Consider the following 26,427-nt stretch of genomic DNA (forward strand, 5'->3'; position numbering starts at 1 on the left):
TGCCCAGGGGGTGATCCCGGGTCCCACGTCGGGCTTCCTGCATGGGGCCTGCTTCTCCTTCTGCCTATGTCTCTGCCTCTGTCTCTGTGTCTCTCATGAATAAATAAATAAAATCTTTAAAAAAAAATTAAAATGAAAGTAGGCCTGGAGTGCCTGAATGGCTCGGTTGGCTAAGCAGCTGATTCTTGGTTTCGGCTCAGGTCAGTCATGATCTCAGGGTCGGGGCATCAAGTCCTGGATTAGGCTCCAGGCTCAGTGGGGAGTTTGCTTGAGATTCTCTCTCCCTCTCCCTCTGCCCCTCCCCTGCTCATATTCTCACTCTCTAAAATCAATATTTTTAAAAAAGGCTTGGTTTTGTCATAAATGAAAGGAGTCCCAGTGACTTTTGAAACAGACTTTGGGAAAGAGCAGAGAAGACCTGCTTGGAATAGATTAGGTAAACTTTTCTTGAAAGTAGGGTTATGGGGCACCTGCCGGCTCAGTCTGTTAAGTGTCTGCCTTCAGCTCAGCTCATGATCCCGGGGTCCTGGGACTGAGTCCTGAATCACGCTCCCTGCTCAGTGGGAGCCTGCTTCTTCCTCTCCCTCGGCTGTTCCCTCTCTCAAATAAATAATAAAATCTTAGAGAAAAAAAAAAAAAAAAAGAAAATAGGGTTATGACCCTCCTAGACCTATGATTCCATTTTATAAATTTGAAAAGCGACCACTTGGGGGCTAATTCCCCAAAATAAGAGTCAACTATAAATAATTTTTTAAAGTTTTATTAAATCATTTAGACTTGAAAGAAGTCACAATACTTAACACACTTAAGTGCGTCTGTACACCACCAACCCAAATGGATTGAGTTCAGAATTTTTATAAATAAAATATAAACATATTTACAGTGAAAAATAAAAACATGTTAGCAAGTTAGATGATGAAACTGTTACCTATAATCAGTTTTGGGAAAGTACCAACCTACAGGATTACACATAAAACATTTAAGATTTCATTAGGTTTTTAAAAGTCCATAATTGAAGAAGTTAGTTGTAATATATGATTCATATCTTACTACAGCTTTTTACTTCCCCAAACCAGAACTTTTGGCCAATTTACACAAAAAGCTTCATTTTCCCTTTATTGGAGGTAAAAGTACAAAAAGCTCTTAAACTCTCCCTAGAACCATCTAAGGAATAAAGCTATGTAATGCTACAAATATCACTATAAAACTAGCTATGGACATAAACCATTATACAATTTGTGCTACTTGTCCTCCAAAATAGTGCAATTTCCTCATTTACACACCAGGACAAAAATGGAGTCAGCTTTTTTGGAAATTAGTTTCAAAATCATCATCTTATCTCTAGAAAGCATATTTCTAGAACAATATAGTTACCACATGTAGAACTCTCTTCTGTACTATAAAAATATTTCCCTTTTAATTCTCTCTCTGTATTTTAGGGATTGTTTCTACCTTCCCAGGCAAAGGTGAGGGCTATAAAGCTTGGCAGTCACTTTCAAGAGACCAACGAAGAAGAAGGACCACACGTGATTTACTGATAGCCCTCTCCTAGAGTTTAGCAGTATAGAGTTGGCTCAAATTAGGTTATGCCCCCAAATCCAGTTTAAATATGACTTAGAAAAAGCAGTCCAAAGTAAAATTGAGCAAAGAACAGAATTTTCAAGTTCATAATTTTGGAAAGCCACATTCCTAAGAGGCTATTCTGTGCCACCTGATAGGGGTGCGAGCATACATTAAGGCTAATTGCTTGGCAAAGGGCTCCGGGAGTTGCTGGACTGTCTTGAATGCTTTGTTCCCGATGAGCTCATGGAGCGAGACCTCTGTCTGAGAACTGTTTTTCCCGGAAGCTCCAAGTCTTCAAATACAGCATTTTCAATGATGTTGGTGGCTTCAGGCCGTTCCATGGGGGATGGAGAAAGCATGTCTTGAACCATCACATGCTGAAATATAAAAATCATTTTATAACAAAGGGCCAGGTTTAGACCATGAAACAGTCTATGAAATCAGGAGTTAGAGAACTTTTTCTGTAAATATATTAAGTTTGCAGGCCAGTTTCTGATGCAAGTTCTCAACTTTGCAGTTAAAATACAAATGCAGCCACAGATAATAAGTAAACAAATGGGTACGGGTGTGTCCCAATAAAACTTTATTACAAAATTAGCAGACTGCATTTGGCCTGTGGGACATAGTTTGCTCACCCCTGCTCCAAATAGACACAGCCCATTTTGTGGTAATTGTCTGTTTTCTAACATATAATAAAGGGTCTTAAATCATATCCTTGAAATACAGACATAATCTGACTTTAAAAATAATTCCATCTTATAACGGCATGTGAATGTACAATTGTCTTAATAAAAATTTCAATTAAAAATAACCATGCCAGAGATCAGTACTTAATCCCTTTCCTCAATTTTTTTTGAGTCCTTCTTAATGTAATCTTATCCTTATAAGCCACCTTGGAGGGATGCCTGGGTGGCTCAGTGGTTTAGGGCCTGCCTTCAGCCCAGGGCGTGATCTCAGGGTCCCAGAATCAAGTTCCACATCGGCCTCCCTGCATGGAGCCTGCTTCTCCCTCTGCCTGTGCCTCTGCCTCTCTCTCTATGTCTCTCATGAATAAATGAATAAAATCTTTTTTTTTTTAAGATTTTTATTTGTTTATTCATGAGAGACACACAGGGAGAGAGAGGCAGAGACACAGGCAGACGGAGAAGCAGGCTCCATGCAGGGAGCCCCATGTGGGACTCCATCCTGGTCACCAGGATCATGCCCTGGGCTGAAGGCAGGCACTAAACTGCTGAGCCACCCAGGCTGCCCTAAATGAATAAAATCTTAAAAAAAAAAAAAAAAAAAAAAAGCCACCTTGGAAATTGATTCTTTGACTTTGCAAAATATTTAACAAAATAAATTTTAGTAAAACATATTTCATCTTAGCTTAGTGTATCTTTATATTATAAAGTCTCTTTTTAAAATGTTTTATTTTATTTTATCTTTCAATGCAATCCTTCATTATGCTTACAATACTGACAGGTAAATTTAGATTCTTCCTAATTTGATAATTAACAGTTTAATTTACTTCAATTTAATTATTTAAGAAAATTCAAGATATATCAATGTGTAAATATTTTAAATGATGTGTTTGTGGACCAAACATGGTATGGGATGAAAATAACAGAGGCAGCACAAAACAAACTTCAAAGATTCATTACACACAATTTTCAACATTAGGACCAGTTTAATTTCTACTTCCTATTCTTCTGAACCATTTTACTGTGTCACTCTGAGTGCTTGAACTCCAAACACATAATCAATGTGCCCCCCCCCCTTTAAAGAAAGAAGCCAGTTTTTAAGTTCTCTCCCAAATTCACTAAAATAAATTAATGGCACAGTCAGAGCAGCAGCTCTATTCCCTAGAGTGCGTTAGGAGTTCAGCCTTACTGAAGCAAGAGGATGCTACAGTGCACACACAGGAAATCACCCAGTGGGGAAAACAGAACACCCAGTGGGGAAAACAGAATCACCCAGTGGGGAAAACAGAACACCCAGCTCAAGTTCCTGTCTGTGATTTTTAATAAGTTGTATGCTCTTTGGGATCAGGTCCTTTTTCTCTCTACACCTTGGCTTCCTTGTCTGTAAAATGGGAAACTGAAGAATTAATTGCTAAGAACCCTTTAGGTTCTAAATTTGATTCTCAAGAAAAGAAAAGATTATAATTATACAAACCTCACGAGGATATTTCTGAGTAAATAGTGGTGGAAATTTGAGATTTCTTACATCAGTTAAGACCTAAAAAGAGAAAACTGTTACTTGTTTTTAAATGTTTCAATACATGTTATTTATTTAAACATATTTTTGATGCTCTACTGGAGTGACAAAGGGGAAAGGTTGAATATTAAACAGATGGAAAACTTATCAACAGCTTTTCTTGACCTGATGATAATCTACACGTTAATGCTTCCTGACCACAGATGTACATGCCATCAAATTACTGAAATCTAGGAAACAACTCAGATATAATTATGTTTGAATTGTACATATTATACTGATACCTGAATTCAATGGAGAATGGACTGATTTGTGTAAAAAATAACTCATTTATGAGTACACATTTGTGACTTAAGTGGGTAACCTTTTCTATTAGTATCTAGCCTCTTTGTATATGATATGAAAGAGTACATTCTTTCTTCCTCTTCTTCTTTCTTTTTTTTAGTAATCTCTACACCCAACATGGGGCTTGAACTCATGATCCCAAGATCAAGAGTCACCAGCCAGGTACCCCCTTCTTTTTTTTTTTTTTGAGTGAAAGAAACCCACTAAACCCAAGTCGATTGTGCTAAATTCTGAGTATAAAACTAAGCTTTTGAAATCTTACTGGAAAGTTTTCATATATATTATCATTCTCTTTATGTTCCAGAAGAGACAATATTTAAAGCATATAAATATATATAACTGAGATTCTCAAAGAGAAGATACTGAGTCCATGTAAAAAGAATGAAATGTCATAAAAAGGAACAATCTTGGACATTTAAAAACTGGATTGTCAAAATACAAAATTAGGAAATTAGAATAACAAATTAAGGAACTCTTGCAAAGAACAGTATATGAAGAGACAAACAGATGGGAGGTAGGAGAAAAAATTAGGCATTTATAGGAGTAAGTCAGGAGTTCCAGAAAAAGAAAACAGAAAAAGTGGAGAAGAACTTATCAAAAACACAAGAAATTTACTAGAACTGAAGGAGTCCCATCTTGTAACTGAAGAAACCTACCAGTTCAAAAATATTCAATAGGGCAGCCCGGTGGCTCAGCGGTATAGCGTCGCCTTCAACCCAGGGCATGATCCTGGAGACCCAGCATCAAGTCCCACGTCAGGCTCCCTGCATGGAGCCTGCTTCTCCCTCTGCCAGTGTCTCTGCCTCTCTCACTCCCTCTCTCTCTCTCTCTGTGTGTGTGTGTGTGTCTCTCATGAATAAATAAATAAAATCTTAAAAAAAATAATAATAATAAATGAGAGGGAAAAAAGGATCAGTGAAAGGGCTAAATGTCATAACAGCACTGATAAAGGAAGAGCCCTAAGAGTTTCCAGAAAGGAAAATAAAACAGTTCCAAAGATCTCACGTCCAAGTGGCACCAGCTCTTCAGCAGCAGTGCTGGGACTATAAGGCAGTACCCTTAAGGTTCTGAGGGATATTATTTCCAATCTAGGATTAGAACCTGGCCAATTTATCAACAGGTTGAAGAATATAAAATATATTTTAGAAACCTGCAGATGCTAAAAATTTCTCTCTCATATGTTCTTTCTGAGGAATTTACTGCAGAATGTGCTCTAGCAAGGGGCAACATGAACTCTAGGAAACAAGGGATCCATGCTGGGAGCAGGAAGTATGTCCTGGGAAGACAACTTATAAAAGGTCTAGAAAGTAATCACTTCACACTGGAGGACAAAAGCTTTGGCAAGAAAAGACTCCAGGAAAGGAAAAAAACAAAACAAAAAAAACCCAGATATACAAGCTATACTGAAGCATGGGGGAAAACATTTTGGACATGTGACAGAACATGCTAAAAATTACAACAAAGGTTCATAGAAAACTCAGCAATTGAGAAAAGGAGATTCTGGAAAAAAAAAAGTTGTATCAGAAAGAAAAGCAAGCCAGAGTACATTTGCTTTAGCACAGAATCATTTTCATGGTCAAGATAAATACTGACTTCATTTAACCAAAATTTTTTTTACACAACTATACTTTTTAGTCATTTTTTATTGAAAAGAAAATTCACTGTTTCAGTCACTTCAATGCCCTATTCAGTGATTCTTATTCTATCCACAATGTTGTATAACCACCACCACTATCTCATTACAGAATATTTTCATCACCCTGAAAAGCAGCTTATTAAGCAGCCACTCTTCATTCCCTGGCAACCACTGATATACTTTGCCTCTGTAGATTTGTATATTCTAGATATTTCATATAAATGGAATCAGACAATATGTGGCCTTTTGTGTGTGGCTTCTTTCACTTAGAGTAACATTTTCAAGGTTCATCTGTGTCATAGCGTGTGCCAGTATTTCATTTCTTTTCATGGCTAAGTAATATTCCATGGCACAGGCATACCACCTTTTGTTTTTCCTTTCATCAGCTGATTGACATTTGGGTTGTTTCTACTTGCTGGTTATTATGAAGATGCTATTATGAACACTTGTTTGTATATGGACCTATGTTTTCATTACTGTTGGGGAAATCCTAGGAGTGGGACTACTGAATCATGTGTGACTATGTTTGATTTTCTGAGTAACGGTTGAGTTGTTTTCCATACCAGCTGCACCATTTTACATTCCTGCTGGCAAAATATGGGACTTCCAGTTCTCTGCATCCTTGCCAACACTTATTTTCTGTTTTGTTTTGTTTTGTTTATTACAGCTGTCCTAAATTCTGTAAAGTGTATCTCATTGTGGTTTTGATTTGGATTTCCCTAATGAATAATAATGTTGTATTATTACATTTGTGTATTTTCTTTGGAGAAACGTCTACTCAAAGCCTTTGCTCATTTTTTAATTGGGTTATTTGTCTTTTTGTTGAGTCATAATAGTTCTTTGTATGCTCTGGTTTACTAGAGTTTTACCAACTATATGGCTTACAAATATTTTCTCCCATTCTGCAGGTTATATTTTTACTTACTTTTTTTTTTTTAAGGTTTTATTTATTTATTTATTCATGAGACACACACACACACTGAGGCAGAGACACAGGCAAAGGGAGAAGCAGTTACCCTGCAGGGAGCCCAATGCGGGACTGGATCCCAGGATCACGACCTAAGCCAAAGGCAGATGGCTCAGCCACTGAGCCACCCAGATGCCCCTATTTTTCCACTTTTTTTGAGCAGAGGGGGAACTTACCCTGACTCTCTCCATTTGAGTGCCGAATGGGTACAGCAATTCAAACAGAATGAGGCCTAAAGAAAAGATGTCCACTTTATGAGAGTAGTTGTTCCCATGAATCTGAAATACCATATAAGGAATAAATATTAGAAAAAAATTAACAGAGATCATACAACTGATACTTTGGCATTTGTGAATCCCAAAGCTGACCTAGTCACTCCTTGGTTTACATATAAATGTATGGGTAAAAACGTGAGAAAAAAAAAAACAAAAACATGAGCAAAGAGTTAATAATCTCCGCAGCCTCTTTTCTTCAACTCACTACAGCAAGAGTAATTAAACTACTCAGCATTACAGAAGGAAAGCCCAGGTACTGCTCTGAGATATGCATCAGTAAAATAGGCCCCAAGAAACCTGGAGCCTTGCAATGCTAAAAAAAGTTTGTGGGAGCCAGTAAAAGCTACTCAACTACCCCTGAGGTGAAGATTTTCAAAGCCAACACTATCTAAAGCAGATCTCTCATTTCTAATCATCTTAGACCTCACCCATTTTTATGAGAAAATCTTCATTACTCCAAACCACTAATCAACTGCGGTTAGCCCTCATTACGGCACTTAATTATGGACTACTTTGCATTCTTAGTTGTATTTTACGTGTGCATATTTCTTATTGTTCACAACTAGATTATAAAGTCCTGGAGGGAAGGAACTGCCTCTTTTGTGTTCCATCATCCGGCACTGGGCTAAGTATAGAGAAGGCCCTCAATAAAAACTTATTTGTTAAAATGAACAGACGAATTACAGCCCAACTACTCTATTAAACAAAGCCTCATTCAAATTAAAAGTGACCTCCTGGGACTTAGAAGAACCCTTTTATTTGTGAAAATTACCCTAGGCACAGAACTTCATATTTGGCAAACATTAGCAGAAGGGCTTCACTTTGAAACTGCTCCATACAGGCATTTCTTTTCTTTTTAAGGATTTTATTTACTTATTCATGACAGACCCAGAGAGAGAGAGAGAGAAACTAGGCAGAGGGAGAAGCAGGCTCCATGCAGGGAGCCTGATGTGGGACTAGGTCCCTGGACTCTAGGATCATGCCCTGAGCGAAGGCAGACACTCAACCACTGAGCCACCTAGGCATCCCCATAGAAGCATTTCTTAATGAGGGGACTCCAAGCCCTCCACCACCTCCTGTCTACACTGCAGTTGACATTCATCAACCTGGCTCCTTTCACCAGCCAGCCCACCTCTGCGTGCAGGGTGTATTAGATAGAATGTTTCAATGAAAGTTTCAATGACCCCATCAGTGGCATAACCTTCCCCTTTTCCCCTTACCTTTATCTTATCCTTGGGGTTTGGGAAGTGTTCAAAGACAGTATGTTCAAAAAGAGAGCTTACAGAGGTGCTGTGATAAGAACACACCTTCTGCACTATTTGGAAAATATAAACTAACACACTTTCATGAAAAGCAACTCAGAAATAAACGATTCCGTTTAGTAGTCCTCTTTAATCTTGTTGCCCAAAGACAGTGAAAAGTGGACAGAGATTTGTACACTGGGATAGTTACACGGCAAAATCTTTAAGTAACTAAAATGTCCAAAATGTTGAATGAATTGTTTACCAGAATACTATAGACTATTCTCTAAAAACATTTAATAATGTTGGAAATGCTTGATTTTAATATTTTATCCAAAATTTTATGGATGAGAATCCCAATTTTGTTTTCCAAAATAAGATACGTATAAATACACGTTGTAAGGCGTGTGTGTGTGTGTGTGCACACACACATATATGGAAATATAACCACTGTTAATGTTTTAGAAAAGTAAGTGATTTTTATTTTTTCCTTACACATTCCTGTATTCCCTCTATAGAGAATAGATTCATATATAATGAAGGGGGGAAAGTATTATTAAATACACTTAGAAAAAAAAAATGTAGTTTCATGAATACAAAGTGGTCTTTACAAAATATCTAAAAAATAAGGAATTAAGTTGAAAAACACAGGGGGTAGGATATAACATACCCTCTGAAGGTTTAAATTGATTGCTTTATCACTGTGCAATACTAGAATGAACTATATTTCTTGGTAATTTCAACCAAGTAAAAATTAGCTGCTCTGTGCTCATTTTCTCCTAGTAGGATAAGAAAATTAAGAGCTTTGATAAAATATATTTTAAAACAATGTTTTAGTACAGCTTCTGAAGTTTGAGTAAGACAATTCTTAACCAACTGAGCCACCCAGGCACCCTCTTGAGAGACTTTTAAAGGGACATTTTATAAAGTGACAATTTCTATATTTAAGAATGTAAAGTTTAAGAATGTAGAAGAATAGAGAAGAATAAGGAAATTATTAAGAGAATTATGGCTGTCCATTTTTAACTACCATATTTTCACTATTGTGTATTGTCTATGGCAACATTTCCCTAGCTATCCTTGTTTTTTAGTATCATCAACAACATAGTATCACTTATCAACATAGTACCACTTATCATGAATCTCTTCCTTTCTCAGAATGGCAACCCTTTCCTCCAACAAACACATACCCACATGTGTGCACATGCACACATCAGCCGCAAGCCATGATCCAGTCAACACAGCAGTGTGTGGGGTGGCCAAGACCACCTAGTGTTTATGTTCTTACTGACATTCACATTCATTCATCGACCAAACATTTCTGCACACCTGCTGAATTCTAGTACCATTGCAGGTGTTGGGAATAAAGTAAAACAAGAGAAAAAGCAAGGTCTCCCTTCTTTCAGAGTGTTAAAAATGCTTACTGAGTTTTGATGTACCATCATAGACAAATACCCACAATTACCTGAAAATGTTATTAAATATTCCTCTCTTTCCAACCATCTATCTGTGTGAGGTCAGATTGTCTTCATTTATTTTAGCCAAAATAACAGAGCAACAGATTAAATACAAAAGCAGATATGAGACTCCAGCTCATTTTGTTGTTGTTTTAAGTAGACTTATACCCAGAGTGGACCCCAACATAGGGCTTGGACTCATGGCCTGAGATCAAGAACTGAGCTGATAATCAGAGTCGGATGCTTAACCAACTGAGACACCCAGGCCTCCAGAGAATCTAGCTTTTTCTTTTTTTTATAAATTTATTTTTTATTGGAGTTCAATTTGCCAACATATAGAAGAACACCCAGTGCTCATCCCATCAAGTGCCCCCCTCAGTGCCCGTCACCCAGTCACCCCCACCCCCTGCCCACCTCCCCTTCCGCCAACCCTAGTTCGTTTCCCAGAGTTAGGAGTCTCTCATGTTCTGTCTCCCCCTCTGATATTTGCCACTCATTTTTTCTCCTTTCCCCTTTATTCCCTTTCACTATTTTTTATATTCCCCAAATGAATGAGACCATATAATGTTTGTCTTTCTTCGATTGACTTATTTCACTCAGCATAATTCCCTCCAGTTCCATCCATGTCGAAGCAAATGGTGGGTATTTGTCGTTTCTAATGGCTGAGTAATATTCCATTGTATACATAGACCACATCTTCTTTATCCATTCATCTTTCGATGGACACTGAGGCTCCTTCCACAGTTTGGCTATTGTGGACATTGGAATCTAGCTTTTTTTAAGTCAGATATTAAAGAGATCTGCAAAAATCTTTTTTTTTTTTTTTAAAGATTTTATTTATTTACTCATGAGAAATACACAGAGAGAAAGAGAGGCAGAGACACAGGCAGAGAGAGAAGCAGGCTCCATGCAGGGAGCCTGACGTGGGACTTGATCCAGGGTCTCCAGGATCATGCCCTAGGCTGGAGGCGGTGCTAAACTGCTGAGCCACCCGGGCTGCCCAGATCTGCAAAAATCTAAATAAATGTCACTCTTCTTGCTAATTTGTTTTTGTTTTACAGAATATTTATTTTTCATAAAAATACTTTTAAGATGTGATAGGTTTAATATTGCTAGTTTTAATAAATAACGTTTTTATAAATTTCTCAATTTTATCCTCTAATATAGAAAATATCGATAGATAAAATCCAATAAGAAAAACTCTTAAAGGACGACTGGGTGGCTCAGCAATTGAGCTTCTGCCTTCAGCTCAGTACATAATTCTGGAGTTGCAGGATTGAGTCCTGCATCGGGCTCCTGCATTGAGCCTGCTTCTCCTTCTGCCTATGTCTCTGCCTCTCTCTCTGTGTGCCTCTCATGAATAAATAAATAAAATCTTTTAAAAAATTAAATTAAAGAGAAAAGAAAAACTCTTGGGTTTTTAATCACGTTTACAAGTATAAACAGGTACTGAGACCAAAAAGTTTGAGAACCACTGATGTAGAAGCATATATAAGCTTGTGAGTATCATTAGCTGGACTGGGCATGCTTCTCTGATGATCCCAGAATGCCCTGTTCCCACCACTCTTCCAGGCTGTGTCCTGTTCACAGTGCTTTTCCTTTGGTAACTAAGCATTCCACAAGGCAATAAATCCCAGCCCATCTATCTCTATTTTCTGCCATGGTACATTCTAGAAGTTGCTTGTGAATTACCAGAATGAGCAGCTCAGGACAGTACCTCTGGCTCTAGCTGGTTCTGAAACAAGTTTCTACACAGCTTACACAAGAAGAACTGGAGTGACATTTGGGAGAGAGGCATTCAAAGTCTTTTTCTAAATTTCTGGTTACTATCAGGTTCTTTTTTTTTTTTTTTAAATATTTTATTTATTTATTCATTAGAGACAGAGAGAGAGAGAGAGAGAGAGAGGGGCAGAGACATAGGCAGAGGGAGAGGCAGGCTCCCCTCTGGGAGCCTGATATGGGACTTGATCCCTGAATTCCAGGATCACTCCAAGATGAAAGCAGAGCTTAACTGCTGAGCCATCCAGGTATCCCGTATCCGGTTCTGATTCAGGGGTAAGCAATGGTTTTATGCGTAGCGTTTTTCTTAAGCCAGCCCTAACTCAGGTTGTAGAAATTGCACCTTACCTCTGCTGCCTGTGAACACTACTACCAGTTCTCATAATTTTCAGATTTTATTTTATTGGGTATTTTAAAAAGAATGTGGATAGAGATTCATGGGGCACAACTAGCTTGCAGCCATGCTAACTAAAAATCCATTTTTAATTCATTTTTTTTTTCCATTTTTAATTCAGAAGGAAAAGGGAAAACTTGCCTGTTCTGGGCTCATATACAGTTTGGTCCCCACTTGTCCTGTATGTCTGGCATACGCTGGCATTGGGGTCAGAACCGTCTGCTCTTCTTCATCCTGGTCCATTGCAGTCACTAATCCAAAGTCTCCAACCTTGACCACATCATCCACTGTAAAGAATATATTGGAAGGCTGGAAAAAAGCAGACAAAAAGTATGATTAAGTGTGTATGGAGAAGTAGAGAAAGTGAAGAGAGATTTATTTATTTATCTATTTATTTATGACTTTATTTGAGAGAGAGACAGAGCATGAGCATGAGCAGAGGGGAGGAGGCAGAGGGAGAGAGGAGCGGACTCCCCGTGGAGCAGGGAGCCCAACATAGGACTTGATCCCAGGACCCTGGAGCCTAACACAGACCAGACACTTAACTGACTGAGCACCCAGGTGCCTGTGAAGAGAGTAATTTAAGTGACTATAGAAGATAAATACAAGAAACTAGGTACTCTCAAGCATTAAACAGAGTAATATGAAAATAAAAGCAATCCTTTCGATGCTAAGCAAGTACCTCTGAGTAAGGAAAAGGGAAGGGTAGCAAAAGTAGTGAGTATTTATTGAACATCTATTTAAATTCTTAAAGGTTCACATTCTCTAGGGCCCAGTCCTCAATCTCAGTATTCTATATAATCTCCTTTGGCTAGCTTTTTATGTTTATGACTTAAGCCATGATAATAATAGTAGTAATACCAGCAAATGCATATATAGCACTGGTAATGCACCGGGAGCTGTTCTAAGCAGTTTACTACTATTAATTCATGTAATACTTAACAACCCTATTAGTCCTCTTAGACCCTCATTTTAGGATATGAAAACTCATGCCGAGAAGTTAAGTGCCCAAGGTTTTCCTCCTAGCAAGTGGTGGAGCAGAGATTCAAATCCAAGCAGTCTGGCTCCATAAGAAAAAGACTTCTGGTTCACTGCCACATGACCAGCATTCAGTACAGTCCATACCCTATGGTAGCTAATCACTTCTATTTGATGAATGAATGAAACAGACTGACCTTTCATTTGTGTCTGAGCGGGGGAAGTAGGCTACAGAGGAGAATAAGAGCTCTTCACTAGCACCCTCTTCTAATAGGTGCTACCTCTTCTAATACCCATATGCTCCCATTTACTCCCAGACCGGTCTTGAGTTCTAAACTCTGATATGTAACTGTTTATAGGACATATCCAACCAGATGTCTCATAGCCTCCTCAAACTTCCCTGTGTGAAATATATCATCCTTCCTTCAGCACCTTCTCTAATTCCGGCTAACATAATCAAAATTCAGAGCCCTGAAAACAAGGAAAAAGGAAGCCATTTAGTTCATGAAACTGAATTGCACTGGGCTTCAAATACTGCAGGACAATTAACATTTTATTCCTGAACTTCAAAATATGATTCTACAGTGTTGACTTTGAAACAATTAAAATTATTGCATACAACCAAAGTCTATAGTAATAACCTCCTGCTCTCCCACAAATGACCTTATGTGAGAGACAATGCAGACTGTGATGCCTTAAATTTCATGTTTCCTCCTCCTCTCTCCTACCTTCTAGTGTCAGTTGTTATTTACTAAACACTATAATAGACTTTTTTGGGGAAGAGGGGTTTCCCAGTATCTATCCCCTGTGCTTCCACCAGAAATACCATGACTTGATTTTGGGAACTCCCTTTTTCCCAAATGTGCAGCAATCCCATGGTTCAGGTGGAAGCTATTCTGAGGTTACACCCAGAGGTTATATAAATCAATCAGCAGGATTCCATCTCCTGGCCAGGAAACTGACTTAGGGATGGATATGTGTCTTTGGCTTATCAATTAGAAGGAAACCAAGGACTTCTGATCAGTACTGGGGAAAAGAGATACTTTCTCTCACACCCTATCCAACCATCTCTAAAGATTTATATAACATGTAGTCCTGAGAATTGTTGGCTGCTATCCTGGGACAGTGAAGGGAGAGCATGCCTGAAAATGGAAAAAGAAATGGCGATGGGACAGGGGCAGGTTCTGGCTGCATCACTTGATCCTAGATAAAGCTTTACCTGAATCTTGGACAGTTCAACTACATGGGCCAATAAACTTCCTTTTGGCTGCAGACAAAAAGACTATTCAGAATAAAATGATAAGAGAATATAGAATGTGTCAGGCACTGTGCTAAGGATGTAACAGCTGAACAAAACAGACAGGAAACCAAAGGATAAATGATAAAATTGTGATGAGAATTTAAATGAGAAATACCAGGCTCTATGAGGCCAAGATGTATTTACGGAACTGGGAAAAGCCCAGCATGAAGCCTAGCTAGAGTGAAGAGAAGAGACTGGAAAGAAGTCTGGAGAATCAGGGTGCTGGAGAGTGCCAATGACAAAAACAAATGTGGGGATGGTCCGAAGGTTAAACATGGAACTCAAAGACATGGGTCAGAGTGAACAGAATGTAGAGCTATTTAAACTGGGAATAGAGGGATCCCTGGGTGGCTCAGTGGTTTAGAGCCTGCCTTCGGCCCCAGGCGTGATCCTGGAGTCCCGGGATCGAGTCCCACGTCAGGTACCCTGCGTGGAGCCTGCTTCTCCCTCTGCCTATGTCTTTGCGTCTCTCTCTCTCTGTGTCTCTCATGAATAAAAAAGTAAAATCCTTAAAAATAAATAAACTGGGAATAGAAATTTTGGAGGTAATTTTTTTGGCACCCTAGAATTCCTTAAAAACAATGTACCTTTACAAAGGAATAAACTTTTTGATTTCTAGAAAAACTAAGGGGAAATGAATTTTCTTCCTGGAATTTTTTGGTGCACAGATAAGCATGAAAAGAAATCTTTAGACAACACTGTAGCATTTAACAACTCTTCACTAATATCTCATTAACATTATAAAATCAGCAGAAGAGTACTCATTGTTAGTGACAACATAATTACATTGTCTTTCTTTTTTTTTATACATTGCCCTTCAACATAGCATCTTGTGTGTATAGTAAGTAGTAAGTACAAAAGGAATGTGTATACCACTTAATTGTTTCTCACCAAATGAAAAATGTTTACTATATTCAAATAGCCAACACTCTCTCAAGTTAGGGGTATCTGGCTTCCTGGAAGTTGGTTGTCTTCTCCTTTCCAACCAAAAGAAATAATCTCTGAACTATTCATTCAGTGCAGAATAATTCCTGTCAGTCTGTTTGGGCCCATATCGAAACCACTGAAGCACAGTGATAATATATAATTCAATAATAATTACTTGGGAAAATAGGAACTAATTCTAATTCTTGTCTCCCTTTATTCCAAACTCTTAAGATATATTCAAGGATTAAAACACATACTGCCAATAGGAGTAGAAAATAACTTGTCCAAGTAGCTACTTTGGTGCCTGAAACAAAAGTTTTTGGTTACATGACACAAAACTGAAAATACTTCAATAATTGAAGCTACTTCCATCAGAAAAGTACTTATATATTCACGACACATTTACTGATGATCATTCTGAGCATATGAAATACAGCAGAAATTAGCCAAGTAAGAGTTTCATATAGTTATTTCAGAAACACATATCTAGGAAATATTGAGTATTTCATGTAAGAATCTTATATAATTTAGCATATCACATTGGTACAATATTCAATATCATACTTAATGAAAACAGAATCAAAGGCTTTAGAACTGCAAACAATAACCTGGCTAACTATTTGCTTTCTTTCTCCATCTAGTTTTTCTTTGTCCTTCCCCAAAGCCTAAATGGTTTAGGAATAGGGGCAAAAAACCTGGAGATGTGCCCCAACTCGGAGCTGGCTAATGAAGGAAACTATGTCTCTCTTTCCACTTGGGTCCCTTTTCACCATGCTACCTTGGGGCTTTCAGGAACTTACATCAGAGTTACCCAAAGCCATAGGAAAAACAGGATAGATCTGTTCATGGTAGATTTGTCTTTTTCAGTAGGAGGACTGGGAATTCTCTTTATAGTAAAACGAACCTAAACACATAGTGGAAAAGAAAAAGAACACATGCTCTCCCTGAAATTTTCTTTCTTTCTTTTTTAAAAAAAATTTTATTTATTTATTTATTCATGAGAGACACAGAGAGAGTGAGGCAGAGACACAGGCAGAGGGAGAAGCAGGCTCCCTGTAGGGAGCCCGATGCGGGACTCGATCCTGCGACCCCCGGATCACGCCCTGAGCCAAAGGCAGACACTCAACCACGGAGCCACCCAGGCGACCTTCCCTGAAGTTTTCAAAATACAAGACTTCTTTCTCCAGCAGGTTCCTCAGGCTACTTCCCAGGCCTCTCCTCCCCTATCTGATACCTTTCATGTCCTTTGCCCTTAAGGGCATTTCAGTTAAAAACTGACAAATCCTGAAAGTACTGTTCTCAATCACACAAAATCAGACTGAAACCCAGGGCTGATGTTCCATGAATACAGACCTTGAGATCCCTGTGCATGAGCCCTTTACTGTGCAAAAACTCTACTGCCTCTGCGATCTGTAGGAAGATGTGCAGACACACGCTCCTCTCTCGCTCCTCTATGGTACACCGGCTGTTCATCCAGTCTTTGAGGTTTTCCTTTCTGCAGAGCTGCATCTGGATGTAAAGATATACCTTCGGGGAACTGGGCTGGAGTTTTTCTGCAGTGTTTTTGCTGAGATCTAAACTTAAAGTGGTCGGTCTTGGAGGAGAAACAGAGAAAGTAGGTTCAGAAGAAGATTTGCTACTGGAATGCTTGAAAGCAGTTTGTTTATTAGCACAATGGTTGCCAATATGCAGTCGCTTAGTTTTGAGCTCTTCTTTGCTGGATGCGTTATCACAGCCGGAATCTTCAAACACTATGGAAGAGGATGTTCTCTCCCTTGATCTTTCATAAGGAGAAGCTCCAGAAGGACAAAGTTCAGAGGAGTGTCCTTCGACATTGCCATCCAGAGTACCATCTTCTATATCACAGTCTGTGACACAGCTGTCCTGGAGGTTGCATGCTGCATCCACTGACTCACTGGTATCTCCATGGTCTGTTCCCAAAAATTCCAGTGGAGAGAACTGGCTTTCAGAGGAACTTGTCTGGCCACAGGAAATCCCTACTGAAAAAGACCTCCTTTGTGAAGAAGGAGCTATGATTTCAATATGTTCCTTTGTAGAGAAAGGATCCATTCTGCGTATTTTAACTGATGGTGCGTCCATTGGACTAGGAGAGCTGAGTGGCCAGTCTGTGCTACAAGTGGGACAGATACAAAGGCAAGAGAGGGAATTTGTGATTAACTGATCTGAACTACAATCTTTATTCTAAAAGCTTTATCTATAAGAAAGCCAGTTATCAAGTGACAAACACAGATTAAATAAAAACTTGCTATATGAGACAAAGAACATTATGTCCCATTCATTTCTTTCAAAAAATTTAAATTGGAAAGCTTAATTTTATAGCTGAAACAGTTACCTGGGATTGTCATGCCAAAGCAGCCAGGGCCTTTGTGCAAAACACAAAGCACTGAGGGACCACCAAGGTCAGGATTCTTCAGTGGCCACAATTCTGAAGCCCTAGTCTGAATTAGGGCAGCAGCTCACAGTGCCTTGACCATGGGGCCACCTCACTTGGTCCTTCCGTGGTTTGGCTACTGACTGCATCTATAAATGTTGCCTTAACAAGTTACTTCATGTGGATGTAGGGCTATATTTGGTACTTTTAGGCAGGAATTTTACTGCCAACTATTTGGTAAACAGTCTATACACAGCTTGCTTTCTCTTTGTTCGCATTTAGTCATTTTTAAAAGAGCCTTCCTTCCTATTGCAGAGCATATGTAATATGGGAATTATCTTCATGTTGCCTAAGTTTAAGTATTTTTAACTGCCAATAGCTTTAAACTAGTTTAATAGTTTCAAAGGAGTTGTAAATTTTTAACTACTGAGAAACTAAAAATCTAAAATAAAAATGGTGACAAAAGTAGACAATATCTCTTAATGAGAAAAGCCACTGTACTGTAAATCCCTTAGTGACTTATAATTCATAGAGCCCTATCTAAAAGTTATTTTTAAAATTCATGTTCTTAAAAAATAAACTTTTCAATTAATAAGTGACTAGAGAACATTTTAAAAGATGATGACAGAGAATAGCATTTTTTCCTAAAACAAACAAAACTCCTCTCTAGTTATGGAAATGTATTTTATTCACAGAAGCAAAAAAACTAGCCTAAGAGAAAGTACTAGTTTTTAAGTCTATGACTAGCCAAGTTACCTTTCATCTTTTACCCAAATTTCATCCATTTTTTCTTGCCACTTCTCTGGTGGTGCTTCCAACCAAGCATTGAAATATCTAACAATCCCTGGATGGTCAAGCTTGGCTAGGGCTTTAACTTCTCGCATTACCTTTTCCCGAGCCAACTCTCTGAAAGAAAGAAGACAACACTGAAGGTTGCTCTTACCTGAAAAAAGTCATCATATCTAACAGTGAGAAGTAAGAAAATAAAACTCTCTCTTGAATCTAAAAGCCACATAGTAGGTTTTATAGTTTAAAAGATACACATATATTTTAGGGTTTTCTTTTCCTTCTAGAAAGAAGTGCTATGAATACATTGCCTCATTGAAATAAAGCTTTCTTGGGTGACTAAAAATGAATGACTATAGACCATTAAAGATTATTGCTTAATGTCTGTTAAATCTATAGGACAATGAATAGGTATAAATGAAGTATTCAGAAAAGAGCTCAGGATGGCTGCTTAGGAGGATGGGGAATGACCATACTGGTATAAACATAATTGGTACATATTGCAATCCAAAAAACCTATATTAGAATGTTTGTTTTTTTAAAACAAGTCTCAAATACCGAATATCACAGGCAATGCAGTTTAATTAGAAAAGCATTTGGATTTGATTTTCTGCTTTGATAGCTTTTCTGGTAGAACTAATCTTACATTTCTAGGCCTCCCACTATCACTGAAGCAACATCATAAATACAAGTTACATCCTCCTCCCTCTCCAGGAGATGGTCAGCTCCTTCCACTTTGCCCTGTGCGCTTGGCTGTTGGTCAATGCCCCCACTCTCCCAATCTAAGAATTCTTGGATTTTTGAATTCTTTAACTTCTAGGTGCCCACATTCAGTATCCAAGTCCTATCAGCTGCTCCTTTTCAATTCATTATACTCATTCCTTTCTCACCCATCCCCACTTCTCCTCACAAATGTTCTGTATCTTGGGACTAAACTTCTGGAAAAAAAAAAAAAACTAACATTCTTGTCTCTGACCCTTTGCTCATGTCAGCCATCCACACACACCACCTCCAGAGCTACCCTCACTTTGATCACATCATTGCTCTTCTCAAAGACCTGACTGTCTACAAAATAAAATCTGAACTCCCTTGCTTGGCATTTAAGGCTCTGTAACTCTTCTCCTCCATACTCCCCCATCCTTATCCTTTATTTCACCCATGTCAGAACACATATCGTGCTCTACACCACCTCCAAGTGTTTTGCCTAGAGCCTTTCTTAGGCCATTTCACATAGTCGGCCATCCCTTCCTTACACATCTGTCTACTACGCAACAGGCTACTTTTGAATACCCAGAACAAATATCACCACCTCCATAAAGTTTGTCTTCCTTGATTTCAGTTACATCTGTACTTTTTTCATCAGAAGCTATTTACTAATCTGTCACCAGGTCACAACCTTCCTCGCATTGTAGTTATTTGAATATATATGCAAAAGCCTCAGATTTTTTGGTTCTTGGGGGTAGAAGCTTTGCTTAATTTCATATCCTATGTGGTGCCTTGCACATATGAATATTTAAACTACTCAAAAATTATATACCAAGGAAAATAATTAGTTCCATAGTACACAAATCCCTCCTAGTCCTGTGTCCCTAACTGTTGGACAGAATGTTTAACTACTAATTACAAGGACAACACAGCAATTAGTGCACATTTAATCAAGAATCAACAGGAGCTTTCCAAAATAGATGGAAAAGAAGGCATTATTCAAAGCCCATCATCTTAAGCATAACACTGTTCTGAGTCAGAAATGCTACTTCTAGCTCTATCTTATGGAAACAGATGTGGTCAAAAATTTATATAAAAGATGGACATGGGACTTCTGAGTGGCTCAGTGGGTTAAGCATCTGCCTTTGGCTCAGGTCATGATCCCAGGATCCTGGGATTGAGTCCCATATCAGGCTGCCTGCTCGAGGGGAACCTGCTTCTGCTTCTCCCTTGCCCTCTCCTCCTCCTTCCCCTGATTGTGCTCTCTCTCTCTCTGTCAAGTGAATAAACAAAACCTTTTGTTTTTTTTTTTAATTTGGACACTGCAAAGTTGTTTTTAACTCCAACAAATTTGAAACCCAAATGTTTAACAATAAGAAATAGTTAAAATATTTCACATGTATCAATTGGAGTGTTATCTAGCCATAAAATACTTTAAGTTTATTTTAGCATTTTAATAAAATACTCTTAAAAACATGGAAAATGCCAAGGATATAATAAAGGAAGCAATAGATACAACTGCACTGTAATGGTAAGTATGCTACTAACTGGATGAATTTATGATCAGATAAAAAATTATCAAGGGGAAAACCCTAACATGGTAACAGTGAGGATTATCGGGAAGAGAAGACACAGATAATTTTTGTTTTAATACTTTTCCCTTTTCCACAATAAACAGATTATTTTTAAATGGTGCTATGTAGTAAATATGATAGTCATCATAATTCACTGTGGAAAAGTCCTGATTAAGAATCAAAAACAAGGGCAGATTTTTTTTTAAGTTGAGGCAAAGCAATCTAAAGAGATTACCCCTTTTAGGACAGCTGGTTACTTGGTGGCACTTAGAGGCTAAGATTCAGGAGGTTGGAAACTGTTTTTGGAGTATAGCAAGAAGGACATATTGCCTATGGGATGAGCAAGATGGTGCTAGGTCCAAGCCCACTAACAATGCCTTCCCTTACCTGTTGGGGAGGCGGATTCTCTTGATAGCATAATTGCAGTCATCTACTTTGTTTTTGGCTTCAAAGACTACTCCAAACCCGCCACGACCCATACACTGAACTGGTTCAAAATCTGTCAGATAGCTTAAAAAAAAAAAAAAAAAGGAAAATTTAATAATAATTTATGATTTGCACACTCATATTAATTTAGTAGTTGGCTCAGCTGATTAAAGCATGGAGTTAGGAGGAGAGGCAATTGATCCCAATCTTCCATGGGCCAATTACCTTCACAGAGAATGAAGAACAATAATCTATACCCCTAAAAATAGCTAGTCAAGGCACTTTGGTACAAATTCACATCTCCCCAACTATAAAGCTCATGAAACTCACATCCTATTCCTACTATCTACTTTGTTTTTGGCTTAAACTGAATTACTGTCCTAAAGAAAATAAATGTATCTTCTGAAACAAGAGATATCTTATGTATGATTATAGATTCTATAAAATATAAGTATCATCTTGCCTAAGATCCTAAGTGACAAATGATGAAGTTGGGACTTGAACCCAGAGCGCAGGTTCTTCATAATGCCTACAATATAGCAGGCCTTCAGTAAACATTAGCTATTATTATTATTATAGAGCTTCCTGTCTTTGAAAAACAATCAGTTGTACTCTCCATATTGAATAAAATTAAATCTAATTCAATTTCAGAGTACACAACACATATTCTGGTTCTCTTCTCAATGGCCTTATAGATGTATGTTTACTCACTCTACCCTACTCCTCTTGTCTTTACCTAACTCTTCCTTATTCATAATTTACAGTTCAATGAAAATGCAACCTCATTTATAATGCCTTCTGGAATCATTGCAACCAGACTGAGTCACTTAGAGTTCATGGCTTTTTTTCTTAGATGTTTGTTTTGCCCAGTATTGTCTTCTCTCAGCCCCTCCAGGATAGGCCCAGTCATTTTATTTGTCACAAAGCTGAAAATACCGCCCTGCATTCAGTTTTTCAGAGTAAATGTTGAGTGAACAATGAATGGCTTCAGTAGTGGATTACCTCGTGAGAGCCGTCACATCCCTAGTTCTCTTCCCTCTCTGCCTGCTGGTATTGCCGGCCACTGACATATTAGTCAGCATCCTTATCAGAAGGGTACTAAAACTTCTGCCATTTCTAGTCACCTAGGTAAGTTCTGCTTTGGAAAACTTGTAGCTAAAACAAACTGATTATAGTCAATTTTCAACTTGTGATAATACAGTATGAAGGCAGCTTAGATAAATTAGGTCCACACATAATCCAAGCGTCACACATTTTAGCTGTAATTTTCATTTGGTTCCGTCATACCCTAGATGTTATGCAGTAAGGTTATGTATAAGTTCCTTGTCCCTATATCACCAAGTGCTAAGTATGATATCAAAACAAAGGGGAAATGTAGGAATAAACCATGTAATATGAAAAATGAACCACAGCACCATTCTATATCAAAAAGCATAAAAACCCCTATACTTGATAGCTGCTGATTCCCTACTTTTACGTTACCTTCAAATTATCTGAATTGCCTACTTTTTAGGTGACTCACCTCCCTCTTCTAGTTTTAAAATGACCTATTGGTGTATTTCCCTCCATTTTTCTACTTCTCATTCTAGATATAGACGAAATAAATAATGAAGTCATCTCAATATGAACTTAATTCTGAACTTCTATAACACTCTATTTTTATCCTTCTTGGGGTACATATCATTTTGAATAAATTCAAGTCACTTGAGGGTTAAGTTTATGTCATATTTACCTGGATATTCACACATTAAAAAAAAAGTTAAACAAGACCTTAGAGGTCATTTCTTCCTTGATTCAAACAGTTGCCACCAGAAGCTGCAGCACACATGTATATACTTTATGTATGACAAGACTCTTACCGTGATACATATCCAGAATTTTTTATGTCATTCCAGCTGCTGTCCTTAGCTTCTCCACTTACAGAATCATATTTACTTTCAGTTTGACACTGAGTTTCAGATTCCTTCCTTTGCTGATAAGGTGGGGGGAAAAAATCAGTTTCAAAGCTGACTTGAAATTAGCTAACAATCTTAAGCTATAAAATAACATTAAAAAAATAAATAATATGGACAAAAATAAAAGTATTATAAGAACACAGAAGATAGCATTTCCCTTGATAATGGGAAGTGAAATGGGAGGGGTGAAAGCCAGATTGCAGCAGGCTGAGGAGTGAAGGAATATTAAGTTAGGAGAAATGAAAGGATGGGCAACAATGATTTCATGGTGAAACTTAAGTAAATGGCTTCTTGCCCCTGCATTCCCCGCACCCCGCACACACACTATTCTCCCGACACTCTGAAATATATTAGATTCTAAAAAATGTCTTACTCTGTGAGGATGAGGATGGAAAAGTCTACGGACAATAAAAGTTGTTGCTATGATACAAAACAGAATCGTTCCAACTATTTCTTTCCACCAGTGTAAGAGGAGAACAGGATCCTTTTTGCGAATGTTCTTGTTGTAATTTGGGTTATCAAGAAATCGGACTGTGATATGTGTGCTCCGTTTGCTTCTCTCCCTCTTGTAGTATGGTAGATAATAACCATTATCTTCAAAAACAAACATTAAAAGTTTTTTTTAAAAAAAGATAAAGCAATACAGATCCACCTTTGTTAAAAATTATTTTCCTATCACTTCTATTACTAATTCATTTTATTAAAATTTCATCTCCTCTTTAACACTTTTCGATAGCCTCATTACCCTTTTTTATTTTTTCTACACTAACATATTTTCCTTTGTTCCATAAGCATCACAGATTTTCTTTGTACAAATAATAAAACTAGAAAAAAACCCCATAAGGGCCATCCTATTCATGACCTTCTTGATAATCCAATTATTTAAATATATAAGGGGGATCCCTGGGTGGCGCAGCGGTTTGGCGCCTGCCTTTGGCCCAGGGCGCGATCCTGGAGACCCGGGATCAAATCCCACGTCGGGCTCCCGGTGCATGGAGCCTGCTTCTCCCTCTGCCTGTGTCTCTGCCTCTCTCTATCTCTCTGTGACTATCATAAATAAATAAAAATTTAAAAAAAAAAATTAAAAAAAAATAAATATATAAGGAAGATTCAGCAGTATTCTATCTTCCTTCAAAGACTTTAAACTTTAGTCTCATTTGGCATCAATTAAATACACATTTTATTGTAAATCATTCTTTGTAAACTCAGAAGAAAACATCTCTAACGGTCTCCTTGGTTCATTTCAAGCTGTCAAAATGAGGCTATCCTAGAAAGCATACTGCCTGTTTGTCTTCTATTTTGTACCATGTGGACAGATAATTCTCTCTTAACCTGTATTTTAATTGACATCAGATAAAGACTGCTACCTCTAGGTTAGAACCTTCTGTGTTTGTCAGTTTTTTATTTTTTATTTATTTTTTATTTTTTTTTAAGAAAATCAGTTTTTTATAATTTTTTAATTTATTATTTATGATAGTCATACACAGAGAGAGAGAGAGAGAGGCAGAGACACAGGCAGAGGGAGAAGCAGGCTCCATGCACTGGGAGCCTGACATGGGACTCGATCCCGGGTCTCCAGGATCGTGCCCTGGGCCAAAGGCAGGCGCTAAACCGCTGCGCCACCCAGGGATCCCTGTTTGTCAATTTAAATTTTACAATAACTTCCCAGTTCTAGCATCTAGGTGATTGATGAGGCGTTTGTTTTGTCTAATGCAGATTTGACAATTTTGTTTAATATCTAACTGTTGAAAATATTTTCATATCTGAATACACCCTAACTTCAAATACCCAGGAATGTATTTCATGGCAAATTTTACCTACTCTTGACTTTTGCACTAATTTCCCTTATCAGAGGACAAAGTTAAAATCCCCTCATTTTATAGCATTTTCATATAGCAGTATGGGAAACACCTATTTTCTTCATTATACACGCTGATATCATATAGATTATATTAAATAGGTTAATAACCTACATGAAAGCTAATCATAAGAATTAATGCTTACTGAACACTTACAATTTGTGAGACACAGCGTTAGTTAAGACTATATGTGCATGATCTCATTTAGACCTCCTAACAACCCAATAAATAAATATTATAATTACTATCCTTGCTTTACAGATGAAGGAACCAAGATGCAGGTAACTTAGGTGTGCCCAACCTAGTATGTGGCAAAACTGGGTTTTGAACACTGGCAATCTAACTCTGGAACCTGCACCCTTGACCACCATTCCTACTATTCCTCTGAAGGTATTTTATATTTTCTACCTTCCAATTAACTACCTTTCATTTGAATCCTACTAATTAATTTCAAACTAATAAATAAACTAAAACAAAAAATAAAACTTGATATTTTCAACACAAGCTTCATCACACTTACCATATGGGTATTGCAAGATTGAAAGTGCACCATTACTGTACTCTTCGTGAGAGAACTTATCATTACTAAGACATTTGTCAAATTCGTCAGACCCTACCAAGACAGGAGTTCTGGAAGGAGAATCTAAAAGAAAATGGTAAAATCTTAATTGTTAAGATGTCAGTGAAAATGCACATATCATATTCATTCAAAAAACAGATATTTAACCATAGTTCTGCTCAAATATGTTGTCAAACAAATGGCTCACGGTTCTTTAACAAGCATAGTCTTGTAGAGAAGATAAGTCACTTAAAACAAGTAACTAAAATAGGATGTGATATATGTGATATAAAACATACAAGCTATGGAAAGATAACTGAAGGAATTAGATGGCCTAGTATTTGGATTCAATTCATTTAAGTGTTCAAAGAACATGACATAATAACCAGATAATGTTTCACAAATACTCTTTAAATTTTTTATTAGATACTGAGAGAGAAAAAGCATGAGTGAGGGGTGTGGGGGGTGGGGGAGGGAGAGAGGGAGAGAGAGAGAGAGAGAGAGAGAGAGAGAGAGAGAGAGAATATCAAGCAGGCTCCACCGTCAGTGCAGAGCCGGATGGGGGGCTTGATCCCACAACCCTGAGATCATGACCCGAGCTGAAATCAAAAGTTAGATGCTTAACTGATTGAACCACCCAGTGCCTATTTCATAAATATTCTTAATATGTTAAGACCTAAATGATACTTAGTCATGGTCAGTGAATGGTTAAGGAAGTTTCTATGTTGTCTAGAAATATTTTTTAAGACTGATTTCTTTAGAAGCAGCTTCTGTTTCAATGAAATCATGTTGTAAAGGATAATTAAAATTCACTGACTTCTGAAATACCAGTTTGTCAGAAAATAAAGAGGACATAACAGTTGTAATCTCTGTAGTATCCATACTAGGACAAAGAAGATGATAAGGCCTCTGAACACTTCAATAATATTACAAAAGTTTATAATTTACTTACGAATTAAGGGTTTCCACTTGATGGTTGGCAAAGGCATAATTGCATATTCATTATTGACAGATTCCAAAGCCTTGGGACTTGTAGGAAACTTTTCTGAAATTCTGACTGATGACTGGAGATACAGCTGACCTCTGTACATTCCTGAATCAACGAGAACA

The 26,427-nt window shown here is 37.8% G+C and overlaps 1 protein-coding gene across 1 annotated transcript in view; it reads right to left on the minus strand.

Annotated features, from left to right (window-relative positions):
• Nucleotides 1-744: 744 nt before the first annotated feature.
• Nucleotides 745-26,427, minus strand: part of EIF2AK3 (eukaryotic translation initiation factor 2 alpha kinase 3) — a 63,638-nt gene continuing 37,955 nt past the window's right edge. Inside the window, exons 7-17 of the mRNA XM_025994384.2 lie at nucleotides 26,270-26,410; nucleotides 25,279-25,401; nucleotides 23,273-23,493; nucleotides 22,804-22,916; nucleotides 20,906-21,028; nucleotides 18,210-18,359; nucleotides 16,415-17,192; nucleotides 11,998-12,165; nucleotides 6,887-6,988; nucleotides 3,721-3,783; nucleotides 745-1,940 (exon numbers count right to left, since the gene is read on the minus strand). Of these exons, the coding sequence (XP_025850169.1) occupies nucleotides 1,740-1,940; nucleotides 3,721-3,783; nucleotides 6,887-6,988; nucleotides 11,998-12,165; nucleotides 16,415-17,192; nucleotides 18,210-18,359; nucleotides 20,906-21,028; nucleotides 22,804-22,916; nucleotides 23,273-23,493; nucleotides 25,279-25,401; nucleotides 26,270-26,410 (2,183 nt within the window). The 3' untranslated portion in view covers nucleotides 745-1,739. The remainder of the gene's footprint in view (nucleotides 1,941-3,720; nucleotides 3,784-6,886; nucleotides 6,989-11,997; nucleotides 12,166-16,414; nucleotides 17,193-18,209; nucleotides 18,360-20,905; nucleotides 21,029-22,803; nucleotides 22,917-23,272; nucleotides 23,494-25,278; nucleotides 25,402-26,269; nucleotides 26,411-26,427) is intronic.

This window comes from Vulpes vulpes, chromosome 8 (genome assembly GCF_048418805.1).
Source record: "Vulpes vulpes isolate BD-2025 chromosome 8, VulVul3, whole genome shotgun sequence".
Lineage (NCBI taxonomy): Eukaryota > Metazoa > Chordata > Mammalia > Carnivora > Canidae > Vulpes > Vulpes vulpes.